Source organism: Typopeltis vanoorti, chromosome 8, assembly GCF_054136105.1.
Source record: "Typopeltis vanoorti isolate ZY-2024b chromosome 8, IOZ_Tvanoo_1.0, whole genome shotgun sequence".
In the NCBI taxonomy this organism is placed as follows: domain Eukaryota; kingdom Metazoa; phylum Arthropoda; class Arachnida; order Uropygi; family Thelyphonidae; genus Typopeltis; species Typopeltis vanoorti.
Genome location: NC_143556.1, coordinates 4,515,373 through 4,533,647, shown reverse-complemented (window position 1 = coordinate 4,533,647; position 18,275 = coordinate 4,515,373). Strand labels below are relative to the sequence as shown.

The 18,275-nt window shown below is 37.1% G+C and overlaps 1 protein-coding gene across 1 annotated transcript in view; it reads left to right on the top strand.

Moving 5' to 3' along the window:
* LOC150103690 (complement factor B-like) overlaps positions 1-18,275 on the top strand; it is a 271,622-nt gene that overhangs the window by 80,376 nt on the left and 172,971 nt on the right. Inside the window, exon 6 of the mRNA XM_090396496.1 lies at positions 2,818-3,006. Within this exon, the coding sequence (XP_090252622.1) occupies positions 2,818-3,006 (189 nt within the window). The remainder of the gene's footprint in view (positions 1-2,817; positions 3,007-18,275) is intronic.

Here is an 18,275-nt window from a genome sequence, read left to right as displayed (position 1 = left end):
CAGAAGAGGATATAATAACAGGAATAGAAGTTGCTGGGTGCAGTATTTTTTGACAGAATAGGAGGGGAAAGCGTGGTGGTGGGGTACTGCTTATGATAAGTGATGACCTATGTCCTCTAAGAGTGGAGGCTTTGGAAGGAAATGAGACAAATGATTTTGAGAGCATGTGGTGAAAGGTAGACGTAGGCAAGGCAGGATATTTAGTCGGGTGTTGCTACAGACCCAGGGGCACACAGGATGGGGACCAGGAGATGATTAGACAGTTAAGTTAGGCAAGTGCAAGAAGAATGATTGTTATGGGAGATTTTAACTACAGTAGTATAAATTGGAGAGAGGAAGATGCATGTAGCAATAGGGGAATGGAATTTCTAGAATTCTTGAGGGACAAATGTCTTAGGCAACATATAACAGAGGGAACAAGAGGTTCAAGAGTTTTGGATTTGGTTATAGCATCAGAAGAATTGATAATAACTGAGATGACATCTCTCCCACCAGTTGGAGAGTGTGACTATATGGTTTTGACTTGGAAAATGAATAGACATGCAGGAGTATCAAAGAGACGGGAACTTATGTGGAATTATAAGGCAGGTGATTATAATAGTCTTAGACATCAACTTCGGGAAGTTTCATGGAGGGAGGAATTTGAAGGCTGGGATATCATTAGTGCATGGGAAATTGCGAAAGAATATTTGTTAGCAGCAATGGTAAGTTGTATAACACGAGTGAAGAAGAGGACACAATTTGGAGTAAAGTGGATGACAAACAATATTAAACAGGAATTGCATGCAAAAAAGAGGCTATGGAAGAGATATAAGGAGACAGGTGAATAGAAGATGCATGAAGAATATAAGACATAGGCCAGAAGAGTGACTAGTGTGGTAAGGAAAGCGAAACTGGAATATGAGAGGAGATTGGCCCTAAGATCCAAAGAAAATCCTATGGAATTTTTTAGCTATGTGGCCAGTAGGAGGAGAAATGACTATGGAAGAATGATACTGTGGGATAAAAATGGGAATAGAGGGACTGATGCAGAGGACATAGTGGAATTGTTCAATGAACACTCTATTGGAGTATTTCATCCTAGAGGAGTCAGTTTTAATGCCAGAGAGATAGGGCAGGTTCAAGGTTTAGAGGGACAGGAGGAGAGTGTGTTTCAGATACTGAGTACTCTGGATGTCAGTAAAGCTTTTTGACTGGATGGTATTTCACCATGAGTTTTGAGAGAATGTGCTAGGGAACTGACAGTGCCTTTAACCTGGCTTTTCAGTGAAAGTCTGGCTGCGGGAAAGGTGCAAAGGGAATGGAAGGAAGGTAAGATAGTGCCATTGCATAAGGGTGGTAACAGACTGGAATTGTCTAATTATAGGCCAATTTGTGTGTCATCAGTAGTTAAGATCTTGGAGAAAGTAGTGAGGGACCGTATACAGCATTGGGCAGATGAGGGTGATGTTATCTGTGTGAGTCAACATGAATTTGTGAAGGGGCGCTCTTGTTTTAGCAATATGCTAGCCTTTTATAATAAAGTTACAAGAACATTAGATGAGAGAAAGACATATACTGCAATTTTCGTAGACTTAGCAAAGGCATTTGACAGGGTGCCACATGATAAGCTGATATTTAAGTTGCAGCACATGAGTCTGGATGTCAGATTGGTCAACTGGATTCAGGATTGGCTGTCTGATAGGTATCAGAGAGTTGTGTATGGTGGAGCAGTTTCAAGAAGGCAGAGGGTTACAAGTGGGGTCCCACAGGGCTCATTACTAGGACCTATATTGTTTAACCTTTATATCAATGACATTGCCAGTGGATTGCAAGGGATATTCAGTTGTTTGCAGATGATGCGAAGCTGGGAAGGATTATTAGTAATAGTGCAGATGTGGTAGCCCTGCAAGAGGATTTGAATAAGCTAGATAGATGGGCAAATGAATGGGGATGTCGGTTTAATGCAGCAAAATGTAAGATCTTGAGGTTTGGGAAACATCGATGGGATGCTGAATACTCTATGGGAGGAGTTATACTGGAGGAAGTAGGGGAGATATGAGATCTGGGATTGATGATTGATAGAAACCTGAAATTGAGGGGACATATTGCAAAGGTGGTGAAGGTAACACATGAGGATTGCTGCAATTATGAGAAGGAGACCGACCTGCAGAGATAAAAGGGTTATCATTCTGTTGTATAAGTCTCTGATCAGACCACACTTGGACTATTGTTCTCAGATTTGGTCCCCAGGATTTGAAGGGGATAAATTAACTGTGGAAAGGGTACAAAGATGGATGACAAAGATGGTTTCAGGACTGTACAATTTTGGTTATGACGATCGGCTGAGGAAATGTGGACTGCAGAGTTTGGTGGATAGAAGAAGGAGAGATGATATGATTGAGACTTTTAAACAGTTGAGAGGTGGTTACAGGGTTGACACTGGGGAGTTCTTTCGCTTGGTTGAACAGTGGGAAGGAGTGATGACAAGAGGCGATCCCTGGAAGGCCTCTTGTCATCAAGAAAGGAAACTTGATGACGTTTTACGAAAGGAAACTGTGAGCAAGAGGGTGAGGAGTGGTTTCTTTGCATGGAGGGTAGTTGAACCATGGAATGCATTGCCTGATGGAGTGGTGAGAGCGAGAATGGTCAATGAATTTAAGGAGTGGTATGATAGACTTTGTGTTTCTTAGGGGGGGGACCTCCCCTTGATAAGTCGTGACAGACTTTATGTTCTTAGGAAGGACCTCCCACGATGAGTCTTTTGACTCGATGGAGGCCTGAATAATAATAATAATAATATTATGTTAATAATTATTATTTATATTTTATTTTCAGTTATTGTTTGTGATCAACCAGAAAGTCCAGAAAATGGCCATATTTTAGAAATACAGCTTGCAGAGGAGTTTGTGTATTCATATAAATTTGAAATCAACTACTATTGTGATACTGGCTTTCGCTTAATAGGTCCAAATCGCCGTGAATGTGATCGCTATGGATGGTCTGCAACAACTCCAAGATGTGAAGGTAACAGATATTTATTTGATCTGCACTTCAAACCTGATTGTAATAAATACTGCTATAATAAATTCAATCATTACAGAGATCTAGTAGACATGTTCCTTAGGATGTATTAGAGTTAGTTTGCACCAGGTCATAAGAACCAGTAGTTTGAATTTGGGTGGGTTTGTCAAACTGGTATCTCAAATTTATTATGGTTTGCTGAATCAACCCAAAAAATTATTACATATTATACGCCAACCTGTGCTACTTGTGTTCCATACTTTTACTATGTGTTTATTTTCTAATCAACTGGCCAATCTAAAGTTAGATTTATTATCCTGGTGGTAACGGTACTACTTGAACTGAACTTTATTATGTCTAGATCCCCAGTAGGTGCATGCACATACATCACTGTGACATTGCTGGGAGATGCAACTGGTTTGTATAATAGCTTGGATTTATTAGAAGTAATGCATTATTTTTAGGGGAATCTTCGAACTTTCTACTTTAACAAACTGGTTTCTGCAAATTCCCTGGGGCAAGCATTGACTAAACAGGTAATGTAGTCACAGGTGCGGCGCGAAGCAGGGGCAGAATGGGCAAATGCTGCAGACGGAAAAGTAAAAGGGCGGAAAACTTAGAGTTTATGTTACAATTATACTGGAGGCAGAAAAAATTTTTAAAAAAATATTAAATTTATATATACATATAAAGATAATTATATTTTATTCTAATTATATAAGCTCCAAATAATTATTTTTATTTTGATAATCCCTGGGACCAGTACCATCGACATGGTGTTGTATAGAGGGAGCCTGCCTCATGGCACTGCTTAACACTTGGGCGGCGCTCGCATCTGATCTGACAAACACGTGCTAATTGCTAACACGAATATTCTTTAACCTATCTATTGTATAGGTTGGAGGTCATGACTAGCTGTGCATGAGTATATTAAAAGTGCTAGTTTGCACTTTTGTTGCTGTCAGTTTGGTTTAACACGTGTTATGCTAAGATTTTGTGATATTTGACCCTGCGGAGGTCCCGGCAGATCTTACAGATACTTGCTAATTGACATAGATATTTTATTGTATAGGTTGAAGGTCCTGACTAGCTGTGTGTGCATATGTTACGAGTGATATTCCACACTTTTTTTTTCTTTTTTTTTGATAGTAAATTACCACAAGCTCCGATGTAAGTATAGCTCATAAATATAAATGCTCACATTATTCATATGCTGAACAACAATGTGAAAATACGGTGTAGAATATTTATTAGAAATCTCATAATGCAGTTAGTGTTAGAACAAATAAAAAGGCGTTCAGAAATCTCTACAGGTGTGAATAGGCCTTTACACCTGAAACTTCATCAATTTCAGACATGATTTGAAGGAAATTCTAATGAAGACATAGATATGGCTCCCTCGACAAACAGAAGAAGAAAAAGATGTTTTATGTGCTATGCATCCAAGACGAGTCTCTTATCAAAATATTTTTGCAAGCATTATAAAAAGTTGAAAGTTTATTTTTCACTTGGTAAGACTATAATAAATTTGGTTTAATCCTTTATCCAAGTGTGAGCAAACAAAGTTTGCACCTGAAAATATCTTCAGGACTGAATATGGTGTTGTACTACCTTTCTGGGATAAGGCAGTACAACACCAAGCAACTCGTAGCAAAGGTGGACCAAGCTAACAACACTCCTATCCCAGTATCTCCCATAATGCAAAGGTAGTACACTTACCTTACCCTGGTAAAGTAGTACAACACCATATTCAGTCCTGAAGATATTTTCAGGCACAAACTTTGTATGCTCACACTTGGATAAAGGATTAAACTAAAGTTATCATTGTTAAAAGTATTATGCTTTCAGCATAGCAATATTGTTTGCGATGACTGTTATTACAGTTTTGTAAATCCAACTATTGAAGATTCTGATTAATTAATGCTAAATGTATTTGTTTAGTTTTATTTTCTTTCATTATCAATGTTTGCGTTATTTTGAAACAAAAATTTTTATTCTTTATATTTCTTTGTTTAATAATTTCTAGATTGTAACTGAAAATAAATAAACCAGCATCAAATAGAGAGCCAAAGGCTTATTTATCATACATGTCCTCTAGAACAGCGCTTCCCAAACTGTGGGCAGCGGTCTCCCCTTGGGAGCCACAAGTTTTGTTGAGGGAGCCGTGAAATAATGAAAATAAATTTAAAATGTTTTAAGACTAAGTAGTTCTTTTTTTTAATCTTAAAATAAACACATTTAATTTTTATTATTTATTATTTCTTTTATGTTATTTTTTTATATTTTAATGTAAAAAATCACACATCGGTGTTCGCTCAAAAATTTTGCTTGCTGCGTATTTCAGAGCTTAAAGAATATTAGTGAATATCTGCTTATTCATGTAAGTTTCATTTCAAAGATATTGATAAGAAGCACAAAAAAAGCTTAAAAACGCAAAATCTTGAATATAAACTCTATTAAATATAAATACAATAAATATTATAATAATATATGTCTGTATTACGATTTTTTTTTCGATGGGGGGGTCATAAAATATTTTAATTTTTCCAAAGGGGGGCTTTTACATCCATAAGTTTTGAAGCACTGCTCTAGAAGATGTGCTTTATATTTATGGAAAATACTAAGGAAAGTGGTCTTCACATAGTAAAGGTTGCCTTGCTCAACCTTTACTATGAGTTGCCCATAAGGCACTACTTATGCTTGCATCCACCAAAACGTTTAGTTTCTATATATTTGGCACGAAACTCTTGTAGTTTCTATATTCAGCTATGAAATAACGTTGGATTCAATGTTATTTGAATGTATTATATTTGCAGTGTTTTTCTTCATGTTTTTTGCATTTTACCACATATTAGTAATGCAAGCATAAGTAGTGCCTTATGGGCAACTCACTCCCCTACTCACACCCTCTTTATACAGTTTCCAGGGATGACCTCTGGTTCTCCCCCTGATCTCCCACTATTCTCTGTAAAACTTCTCCAGCATTGATCATATAAGAACCCCTTACCAACTTGTAGGTCTCTATCATATCTCCCCTTTTCCTCCTGTCCACCAGACTCTGCAAATTACATCTTCTCAATCTTTCCTCATACTCGACATTCCAGAGGTCAGAAACTACCTTAGTCAGTCTCCTTTGGACCCTTTCCAACATCTCTTCATCCTTCTTAAAACCCAGTGACCAAATCTGGGCACAGTAGTCCATGTGTGGCCTAATCAAATCCTTATACAACGGAACAAGAATCTCCCTACTTCTACATGTCAATGTCATCCACACCATTCACAGAAGCCTTTGTGTTGTCTATACAATTTTGGCAATGTGTCCCTAAATTTTAGATCCTTATCCACTATCACCCCCAGATCTCTTATTTCCTCTACTTCCAACAATATATTCTCACCAAGTATAAATTCTGCATCCCATCTTTGTTATCCAAATTTTAAAACCTTACATTTTGCAACATTGAATTCATATCCCCATTTCCATGCCCAATCACTCAATCTATTCAAATCTTCCTGTAAGGCCACAACATCTTCACTACACTTCATGGTTCATCCCAACTTTGCATCATCTGCAAACAACTGAATATCTCCATCCAAATATTCGCCTATATCATTAATATACAAGTGAACAGTAATAGACCTAAAACAGACCCCTTAGGAACTCCACTAGTGACTTTCCTTTACCTGGATATCGCTCTCCCATACACAACTTGTTGATACCTATCAGATAGCCAGTCTCCAATCTAATATCCAACCCCATCTGCTCCAGTTTGATTGTCTACCTATCATGAGGTACTCTATCAAAAGCCTTTGCCAAGGAAGCAGTCACTTTATTGTAATAAGTAAGTAGATTACTAAAACATGAACTCCCTTTAGCAAATCCATGCTGTCCATCAAAGATAATACCATTGTTATCAACCCAACTCGGGATCCTAGTTCTCACAAACTTCTCCAACAACTTAACTACAACACCTGACACACAAATAGGCTTATAGTTTGATGCTTGAGTGAAGTGGCACAATCTTGTCCTCCTTCCACTCCTTAAGGAACTTGACCGAGTGCAAGACTCATATTAAAAAAATATGTCAAGGCAGGTCACAACTCCCTGGTACATTCTTTCAGAATACGTGGGGATATATTATCAAGTCCCAGAGCCTTATTAACATCTAGTTTACTCAACTCCCCATACACCTCTTGCTTACCTACAGTCAGTCTCTCCTCCCCATCATCAACTGCTCTCAATCCCTCCATGAAGTCACATTCACAAGATTGAAAGATCTTTATGAACTGTTCATTAAGTATCTCCACCACACATTCCACAACAGCTGACTTTATACCATTTTCTCCGATCAATGTCATCCTTCCATAATCATTCTTTCTTTTGCTGGCTACATATCGAAAGAACTCCTTAGGATTCTTTTTGGCTTCATTAGCTAACTGCTGTTCATACCTCTCTTTAGCTACCCTCACCAACCAAGTCACCTGCCTTGCCTGGTCTTTGTAGACCTCATGGAATTGGTTATTTCCACTTCTCTTTTGCTGCCTCCACAATGCCCTTTTTCTCTGTATCGCATGCTTAATCTCTTTATTCATCCATTTCACACCTACTTTATTTAACCTTCTCACCCTTGGAATATATTTAGACATTGCATCTACTAGATAGTTTTTGAAAATCCCCCAAGCTGCATTGATCTCTTTTCTAGCTAACTCCTCATTCCCGCTACACCCGCAAGCTGTCTCCTGAGCTCTTCATAATCCCCCCCCCTTGTAATTCGACATATGCCCTTTTCTCACAGAGGTCCTCACATTGCTGGCACCCACCCAGGTAATAACCTCAACGTCACTCTCACCAATTGATGGATGATTTGACACCTCATTTATAATTACATCCTCTGATGAGATGACCAAATCCAAGACCCTTAATCCTCATGTGCCCTATGTTACATACTGTCTGAGGTAGTTATCCATCAAAAACTCAAGAAACTAATTTTCTTTATTTCCAGTTGCTATCTCATAATTCCAGTCTATATTGCCATAATTAAAATCATTATAGGTGATTTTAATTATGGCAATGTAGACTGGAATGATGGATCACCACCATCCACATTACCTGGTCTATAACAACATCCCACCAAGTATTTGATTCCATTCACCTCTATCTCACACCATATTGCCTCAAAACCACTGCACTATTTCCATCTTGCATCTCTACTTTGTATGGACATAACTCTTTATCTATCATCTATAGCACTCCCCTCCCTTTTTACTCCTTCTATCCTCATCATTTTGAGTGACAGTTTCAAATTAATTATTTTAATGTAATTCTTGATTCAGCAATAACATTAATTACTAAGAGATTTGAATAGCTAAATAAATAGGAATCAATTTTTGGGTTTCTCTTTAACATTGGTAACTTAAAATTTCATAATGATACAGTAAAAAAAGCTTGTTTCAATTTGGAAACTGTTCTGTCTGATGGTGATCAAAAAGGTATTTCAGCAATAGATTTATTACATGAATTAAAGATATTTTCTCGGAGGATATCAAATAATTATTCTCCCAAAGAAGTATTAAATTATATTTGTGCAAATAACTGCATAAGTCTTTTTCCTAATGTGTACACATCACTACGAATTCTTTTAACAATCTCAACTACAGTTGCAAGTGCAGAGCACAGTTTTTCAAAATTAAGACATCAAAAATTATTTGAGGTCCACAGTGTCCCAAGAGAGAGATTAGATGGCTTAGCCACTTTATCTATTGAAAGTGATATAGCCGAGACATTGGATCTTGAAGAAATAATAGTCTTTTGCCGAAATTAACACTAGAAAGGTTTCTTTTTTTAAAATAATTAAAACTGTTAATTCTTAATTTAGAGTTTTTCATATTTGTTTTGCCATATTTAATGTCATTTATGTAATATTTATAAATTGTGTTAAAATTATGTACTCATTATATAATAAATAAAAACATTTTATTTATTTATTCACTATATATATAATTTTTATATATACATATAAAATTTTGACCGAAGGGCAGAAAAAAAAAATCTTGCTCACACTCAAAAATTTGCTCGGGCCTGCGCTGTACAGTAGTCAATAATGCTTGTCACAAGGTAATGCTGCATGACTACAATATTAATTATTATTATTAATTAATATATTAATACTAGTAATATCAATAATCTATGAATATTATTATTGCATGACACCTCCAAGGACTCATCTAGGGCACTCCACTCTACTCTACTATTCACACACCTCTGTTTCTCCCCATATTTTTCGCCTTATATGACATACTTTTATGTACCTAAAAGTTATCTGAAAATTAGGATGTGTCATATAAGCCAAATGTATCTTATAAACTGGTGCATCAATGTGTTTTTTATGTATGTGCATTTATGATGCATCATGCATGTTGGTAACACACAATCAGTTTGAATAGTTGCATGGTTGTCAACGGTCATGCATTTAAACTAGTAATCAATACATTATTTACTTTTTTTTTATAATCCATGGATCCTATGAAACACAGACATAGCAATACATAGCTTTTTAAGAATAATTGTTTTTATCTAATAAATGGATAACACAGCTATTAAAATTTAAAAGAAAAAAAATTAATATTTACATGAAACATTTGATGCATAATGATGCATCTTATACTGTGAATTTTTTTTTTTTTTCAAAAATTCGACATGAAAAATGCGATGCATCCAATACAGTAATCCCTCGATTAGTGCACCCTGATTAGTGCGTCATTTTTTTTCGACATCCAAATTCGATTAGTATGCCTATAAAATTCGATTAGTGTGCCTATATACATCTTAAAAATAAATGTTACAGTTTTAAAAATTTTCTATCTATACGTTTTTAAGGTTTACTATTTTAAAAAAATCACTCACCAGAATGAAATAATTTAGTTACCGATTTAAAACATTTTACAAAGTTATTTTTAATAGCATACTACACTACTTCCATGTAGACTATGTTCCAAATTTTTACTGCCAAAATTTATGTCATCTGCTATAGTACGCGCACAGATTTGAGACCCTTCGAAACTTCTGCACATGTCACAAAAAGGAGAATCAATTCCGATAATAGGGTAATCAATCCATCTTCTGGGATGAATTGTTTATTATTACACATAGGAAAATAGCTTTCTCTTTTATGATCATTGTAGTTTTTAAAGTGGTAACTATTTTGCTTGTATAACAGTTGGGAAATTTTATCTATAAAGCACGTGATTTCGCATGTGGGCGACCAATTCGTACATCCTTCATTTCTTTCTCCCCTTCAATGATAGCGTCCAAGAGTTAGTTAAATCTCATTGTATAGAGTTGAGTGATTCCGACCTGCTAAATTTAGATGTGCAGCGGGAAGATTCCGAAGAATATGAAGAAAATTTAACCACTGATATTCAGCCTAAAGAGATTTCACAGAAACAGTTTGCAAATATTTTTCGTACAATCGAAGTTTTTAAGCAGCAATGCTTAGAGGCTGATCCTGATGAAGAGAGAAGCAATAAAATTTGCAGAAGAGTAGAAGAGGCAATAGGGCCATTCCATCAGTTGTATGACAAAAAAAAATGCCCACCAAACTACGTTAGCTCAATTCTTTGTTAAGAAATAGAATAATAAAATTTGTATTCTGAATATGTTTTATTGTCTTTCAGCTTCATGGTTTTCCTTTAACTAGGCTCTGAGACATTCTTTCTTAATTCTTTTATAAAAAAAATAAGGTTCAAAAAAGAAATTTGAGGAACGAATTATACTTTTTCCCATAGGTTATTATATTCGATTAGTGCATTTTCGATTAATGGACCTGTTTTAAAGAATGCATTAGGCACAGAGGTGTGGCTAGGGAGAGCGGAGTGGGCAGTCTTCCCCAGGCGGCACTTTGAATCTTTTTGAACTTTTGTAGTTAATTCTAAAATACAGTCTTCAGAACTAATTTCCAAATATTTTAATACTACTGAGAATTTTCTTCACAATTGCTGTAAGTGTTGCTAGTTGTGAGAGGCGTTTTTCTAAATAAAATAGATTAAGAATTACCTACATTATTATGAAATATACTTCGTGAATGTCATCGATTTTGCTAACAGAAAAGCAAGAAAAATAACATTTTAGAATGTTGAAATTAAAGTTTTACTTCAAAAATAAACATAGTGTTTTAATTTATTTCCCTGTACATCGTTTTGACTTTTTATAGTATTTTTGGTGTGTATTGAGAGGGGCAGCAAACTCAGGGACTGCCCAGGGTGGCAAAAGCTGTAGCTACACCACTGATTAGGTGCACTAATCAAGGAATTGCTGTACATTGGTTGCATTTTATAAGGCAAAAAATATGGTAATTCTCCACTTACACATGACACTACTACCATCAACGCTATCTACTGCTCATCATTACCACCACCAACAACAGTATTTTTTGTTTGTAAACTGTGTGTATTCTTGTGGTCTATTTGCCTTTGCAAAAGATGAGAAACCTGTTTCTGGGAGAAAAACCCTGTTACCATTGTATGAAGTCTAACTCACCTTTACTTGAAAAAGCCCTTATAAAGATTCCTCCCATTGCGATGAGAATTAGACTCAGAATCAAAATTATAATTATGATTGAGAATTAATTATTATTGATTATTAATAACTTTCGTGGATATCACTATGCACTCAACTGATTCCCAGCATTCACAAGAATGCACAGAAATACATTCTACTCACAATCCACACTCTTTGTAAAAAGCTTCTTCTCACTCACTCATTCATGATATGCTTATGCAACTTCCAAGAATGGGTGGTTTTAATTAAGAGGGAGATGTTAAATCCCATTTTATTTTATAGCCGGGTATGAAACTAGGGTCAAAATCCATCGACATCCATAGAGTTTCAAAGTCAAAAAAAAACTATCGGCAGAACCAAGTGTAAACCATTACAAAGATAATAAGCTTTCGGCTTATTATCTTTGTAATGGGTGGTTTTTTTTTCTTTTTAAGGAGGAAAAACATTTCTCACAAACTTACTTGTCCCTATCATATCATCTCTTCTCCTTATTATGCAGTAAACTCAGAAATTTACATTTGCTAATTGTTTTTACATCTGCATAGAAGAACATAAAAAGTAAATGGCAAGCCAGTACTGGAGGACCAAGCTATGGATATTCCTTCACAGAATTAAATGCAAGAATGCAACTTTTCTGCACAGAAGTTACTATAAGTGTGAGACACTATTTTTATAATCCAATCAGCCATTCAATGCTCCTGTAAGTTCAACAAATATTTCTGCATTAATTTGCACAAGATCTGGAAAACCATTATTCTAAGACCACATTTGCTTTGACAATTGGCTGGATAACTTTGTTTTGAGAAGGGAAAGAATCTTGTCAGGATATTAGTTCCTTTGAGTACCAATTTGAATTGTTGTTATTATTATTATTACTACTATTATTATTATTATTCAGGCCTCCATGGAGTCAAGAGACTCATCCTGGGAGGTCCTTCCTAGGAAACATAAGGTCTATCATACCATTCCTTGAACTCATTGACCGTTCTTGCTCTTACCACTCTATCAGGCAGTGCATTCCATGGTTCCACCACCCTCCATGCAAAGAAACCACTCCTCACCCTCTTGCTCACAGCTTCCTTTTGCATCTTCCATCCCTGCTGCTCCACCAAGTGAAAAAACTTGCAAGTGTCCATCCTGTAAATGCTTCTCAGCTGTTTAAGTCTCAATCATATCACCTCTCATTCTTCTATCCACCAAACTCTGAATATCACATTCCCTCATCTGATTCTCATAACTAACACTGCACAGTCCTGAAACCATCTTTGTTATCTGCCTCTGCATCCTTTCTACAGTTAATTTATCCCCTTCAAATCCTGGGGACCAAATTTGAAAACAATAGTCTAAGTGTGGTCTGATCAGGTCTTATACAATGGAATGATGACACTTCTATCTCTGCAGATCAGTGTCCTTCTCAGTATGGCACCAGTCCTCTGAGTTACCTTCACCACCTTTGCAATATGCCCATGAATTTCAGTTTTCTATCAATCATCACCACCAGATTTCTTGCCTACCTTACTTCCTCCAGTATAGCTCCTCCAATTGAGTATGCAGCCTCTCATCGATGTATTCCAAACTTCAAGACTTCATTTTGCTGCATTAAACTGAAATCCCCATTCATTTGGCAATCTGTCTAGTTTATTCAAATTCTCTTGCAGGGCTGCCACATCTGCACAATTACTAATAACCCTTTCCAGCTTCACATCATCTGCAAACAACTGAATATTCCCTTGCAATCCATTAACAAAGTCATTGATATAAAGGTTAAACAATACAGGTCCCAGTACTGAGCCCTGTGGAACGCCACTTGTAACCGTCAGCTTCCTTGATATTGCCCCACCATACACAACTCCCTGATGCCTATCAGGCAGCCAATCCTGAATCCAGTTTACTAACCCGACATCTAAACCTATGTGATGCAACTTAAATATCACCTTATCATGTGGCAACATGTCAAATGCTTTTTCAAAATCCAAAAAAATGGCAGTGTATGCCTTTCCCTAATCAACTGCTGTTGTCATTTTATTATAAGAGGCAATCATATTACTTAAGCAAGAGAGCCCATTAACAAATCCATGTTGATTCTCACAGATAACATTACCCTTATATGCCTAACGTTGTATATAGTCCCTCACTAATTTCTCCAAGCTGGCCTATAATTAGACACTTCCAGTCTGCTACCGCCCTTAAGAAATGGCACTATCTTCCCTTCCTTCCATTCCGTGGGTACCATTCCCATAGCCAAACTTTCATTGAAAAGCCTGGTCAAAGGAGCTGTCATTTCTTTAGCACATTCTCTAAAAACCCATGGTGAAATACAATCCAGTCCCACAGTTTTACTGACATCCAAAGTATTCAGAATTTGGAACACACTCTCCTCTTGCACCTCTAAATCTTGAATATGCCCTACCAATCTAGTATTAAAACCTTCTTCTCCAGGATGACATACTCCAATAAAGTGTTCATTGAACAACTGCACTAAGTCCTCTGCATCAGTCACTCTATTCCCATTTTATCCCACAATCCCATTCTTCCACAATCGTTTCTCCTCCTACTGGCCACACACTAAAAAATTCCCAAGGATTTTCTTTGGATCTTAGTGCCAATCTCTTCTCATATTCCAGTTTTGGCTTCCTCACAATACTAGTCACTCTTCTGGCATGAGTCTTATATTCTTCATGCATCTGCTCTCCAACGCTCTCCTTATATCTCTTCCATAATCTCTTTTTTTCACCCGCAGTTCCTGTTTGTCATCCACTTTACACCAAATTGTGTCCACTTCTTCATTCATGGAATACAGCTTACTATTGCTGTTAACAAATATTCCTTCACAATTTCCCAAGCACTAATGATATTCTTGCCTTCCAATTCCGCCCTCCATGGAACTGCCCCAAGTTGACATCTAAAACTATTATAATCATCAGCCTTATAATTCCACAATACTCTTTCATGTCTATTCATCTCTTACACATAAAAACAACATGGTCACTCTCCAACTGGGGGATGAGATGCCATCTTAGTTATAATCAGCTCTTCTGGTGCTATGACCAAATCCAAGACTTTGAACATGTTATTCCTTCTATTGCATGTTGCCTAAGACATTTGTCTTATTTGTCTTTTATTCCTAAGACATTTGTCCCTCAAGAATTCTAGAAATTCCATTCTCTTATTATTACATGCAATTTTCTCTTCCCAGCTTATACTGCTGTATTAAAATCTCCCCACCCTCTGTATTCCTTGGCTTGTAACAACACCCTACTAAATATCCTGTCTTGCCAACCTCTATTTCACAATATGCTTTCAAAACCATTAGTGTCACTGCCTTCCAAAGCCAACTGCACTAAGTCCTCTGTATCAGTCACTCTATTCCCATTTTTATTCCACAATGTCATTCTTATGTCTCTTAGAGGACATAAATAATCACTTATCATAAACAGTACTCCACCGTTTTCCCCTCCTATCCTGCCGAAAAATGTTGTACTCTGCTACTTTTATTCCTGTTATTATATCATCTTCCATCAACCAGGTCTCAGTGATCCCAATAATCTTTGGCCAAGCTGATGCTATCAGTGCCAGTAATTCATCTCCTTTATTCCGGATACTCCTGTCATTAGTCATCGTCATCATCCAGTAGCATCCTCTAGCAAGAAGGTTGCAGCAGATGAGCAGCTCTACTCCATTTCTCTTGGTCTGTCACCTCCGTCATTCTTAAACCAGTCCATTCCACGATGTCATTGAACCACTTTCTAGTTGGTCTTCCACGTCTTCTCTTCCCCTCAACTTTCCCTTGTAATGTAGTTCTTGTCAGGTGTCCTGAAGAACCACTCAGAAAATGTCCTGCAAATCTGGCCTTTCTTTGCATAATATTCTTGAGCAGTGTTCTTTCCATCGCAACTCTTCTTAAAACTGTCATTAGTATAAAGCATAAAAATGTCACTGCTTCTATACTTGTCATTACCCCCTCCAGATCCCACTGGACCCAGTGTTACCTAATGTCGTCCCCCTTTCCTCAAGCACCCATTGCGACAAGAGGCCACCCCTGCTGCCATCCACCGGAATTCTAGTTTTCCCTGCATTGACACACCACTCAGAAAATCAATCTCTCCAGATGTCTATGTCCTTCCTCATTCAAATGCAAGTGGTCTCTCACATACAGTTCCTTTCTGTCCTCAAATTCCCTCCAAGCATCCACATATTCTAATCCTCTCTTCTTATGCATTCTGGCTATTATGTTATTCATTATTGCTGCTCTTCTGCTCAGCTTGTCATTATGATACCTGGGTAACACACACACACACACACACACACACAATCTTTCCTCTCTTCTTTTTCTTTTGTACAACCTCAAGCATGCATTTCAGATCTCTCGCCATCCAATTTATACTGCCTTTCAAGTCATTCATGCCCACCATCACACATTTCATCCACCCTTTCACCACACTTAATTGCCATAGCCACACTTTCCATCGTTCCAGCAGGCAAACAGTCCTCTGGCATCCTATCTTGCACACCATAGATCATCGAGTCTCCATACATCACACCTCTTACCAATCTGTTCCTTGATTGCTCACTTGCATCCCTCACTCTCTCTCTCTCTCTCTCTCTCTCCTCTAATGCTTTCTATCAGTGTTCCCCTACTTTCCTGCTGTCCTGGCATCACACTTTCTCTGGTTCCAGCACTCCCTCGCATTTTTCTCATTTCCTCTCCCTGACTGTTTCCATTCTCTCCTCTTCTATAATTCCCATACCTCTCTCTCATTCCCTCTATTCTACTGTTTCTATTCTCTCCTCTTTTATCATTCCCATAACTTTCTCTCACTCCTCCGATTCTTCTTGTATTCATCTCTTCCATTTGCCTACTCTCATCTTTCATACTTTTCATCTCATTCCCGAGATATTCCATCTCCTCTTTCAACTCATCTCTCTCTCTCTCTCTCTCTCTCTGCAAGTTAGTCACTCTTACTCACCATTTGTACTCCCAATCGAAACTATCTCCGAAAATTTCAAAATCATTCAAGTCTTCCACGAGATTCTCCCACTTCTGATGCAACGAGATTGGTTATCATAACATCTAACTCACTGAAATCCTCCCATCCTACATTTTATGCATGTACCTACTCTCCCTTCTCTCGCCCGTCACATATCCAACTTCTGGGATGCATACATGCCACAACTAGTTTCTACAACTATCTTTTTTTTTTAATGCATGAGTAGTAAGGTGATAACAAGTGGTCATCCCTGGAAGTTGTATAAGAGTGTGGTTAGTAAGGGTGTACAGACCAGGTTTTTGTTTAGAGTGGTGAATAATGTATTGGATTGCCAGAAGTAGTTGTGAGTTCGCCAATGAACAAGTTTAATGAGAGGTATGTTACGTATTGCATGAATAATGGTTAGAGTAAGTCTCCTGCAATGAGTCTTTTAACTCCATGGAGAAACCTGTATAATAATGATAATGATGATATTTAATTGAGTGCTGTGTTTCTACTACATTTTTAATGTTGTGTTCTTAAGTATGCCGATTGGAATTATAGTGAAATATTACTAAGTTCAATAAATTAATAATTTTTTCTGGTGTTGTTTGTACAGTGAAGCACTGGTATAAATAATAATCGACACCTGTGCCTATCTATACCTAAAAACAGGGTAAATAGTGAGTGAGAATAGTGAGACTATATATATATATATATATATTTATAAAATTAATATTTAACTGACTAGAACCCGAGAAAGAATAACACAAAAAACTTTAATAAATCACGACTAGTTTGATCGGTGTCCCGACTTCTTCAGGTGAGTAAGAAATAACACAAAACTTATAAAACTAACAAGGTAAAAAACATGGACTTTCCAGCTTAATAAAAAGAAGAAGAATAGTAACAGTCATATTTGAATAGGTGACCGTGTGCTATTGTTAGCATGAGTTGAATGTGTGTGACAGCTAATTTTAGAGTGCCAGTACTGGATTATTGCGCTATGGGAATCAGGCAAATTGTAGCTCAGATTGTTGTTTATGTGTGAAGGGTCCAGAACTATTTCTTTGGATTCTATAATTTGTCTTTCAAATTCATCCTTGCATATACATAAACTGGTTTTGCAGTCCCAATCAACTTGGTGTTGACGTTCTTCGAGGTTAGAGTTGGCAGAGAAAAGAACATGACTGGAAAGGGTGCTTGCTCGTGTTCTACTGTAGGAGATGTCACGTCTATGTTCCTCAAGACGTAGTGAAATAGATTTATCTGTCTGGCCAAAATAAGGTCGTCCACAGTCGCACATACCTTTATAAACACCAGGAAAATGCAGTTGGTTGTGTTTTGGTTTTGGTCGACTCAGAAAAGAACGAAGTTTTGGCAGAGTTGTATAGTCGGACTTTATGTTGAATTTCTTCATAATCCTAGATAGTTTTGGGGTAAGAGAGCTAATAAATGATGTGAGTGATAGGGTTGGATTCCTCTTCTTGTCGAGGTTGTTGGCGTGGTCTCAAACGTTTAGTGATGTTACAAGATGAATATCCATTATTTAAGAAGGTGTTTTTCAGGAAGTTAAGTTCTGTTTGAAGGTCTTTCTGTGGAAGTAAGACATCTTGCACGATGGGCAAGGGTGGAGATGATGCCAAGTTTTTGAGGAGGGAAGTGATGAAAAGAGGCATGCAAATATATCAGTGTGGGTGGTTTTTCAAAAAATTGAAAATTTAAGACAGTCAGGTAATCTACTGATCTTT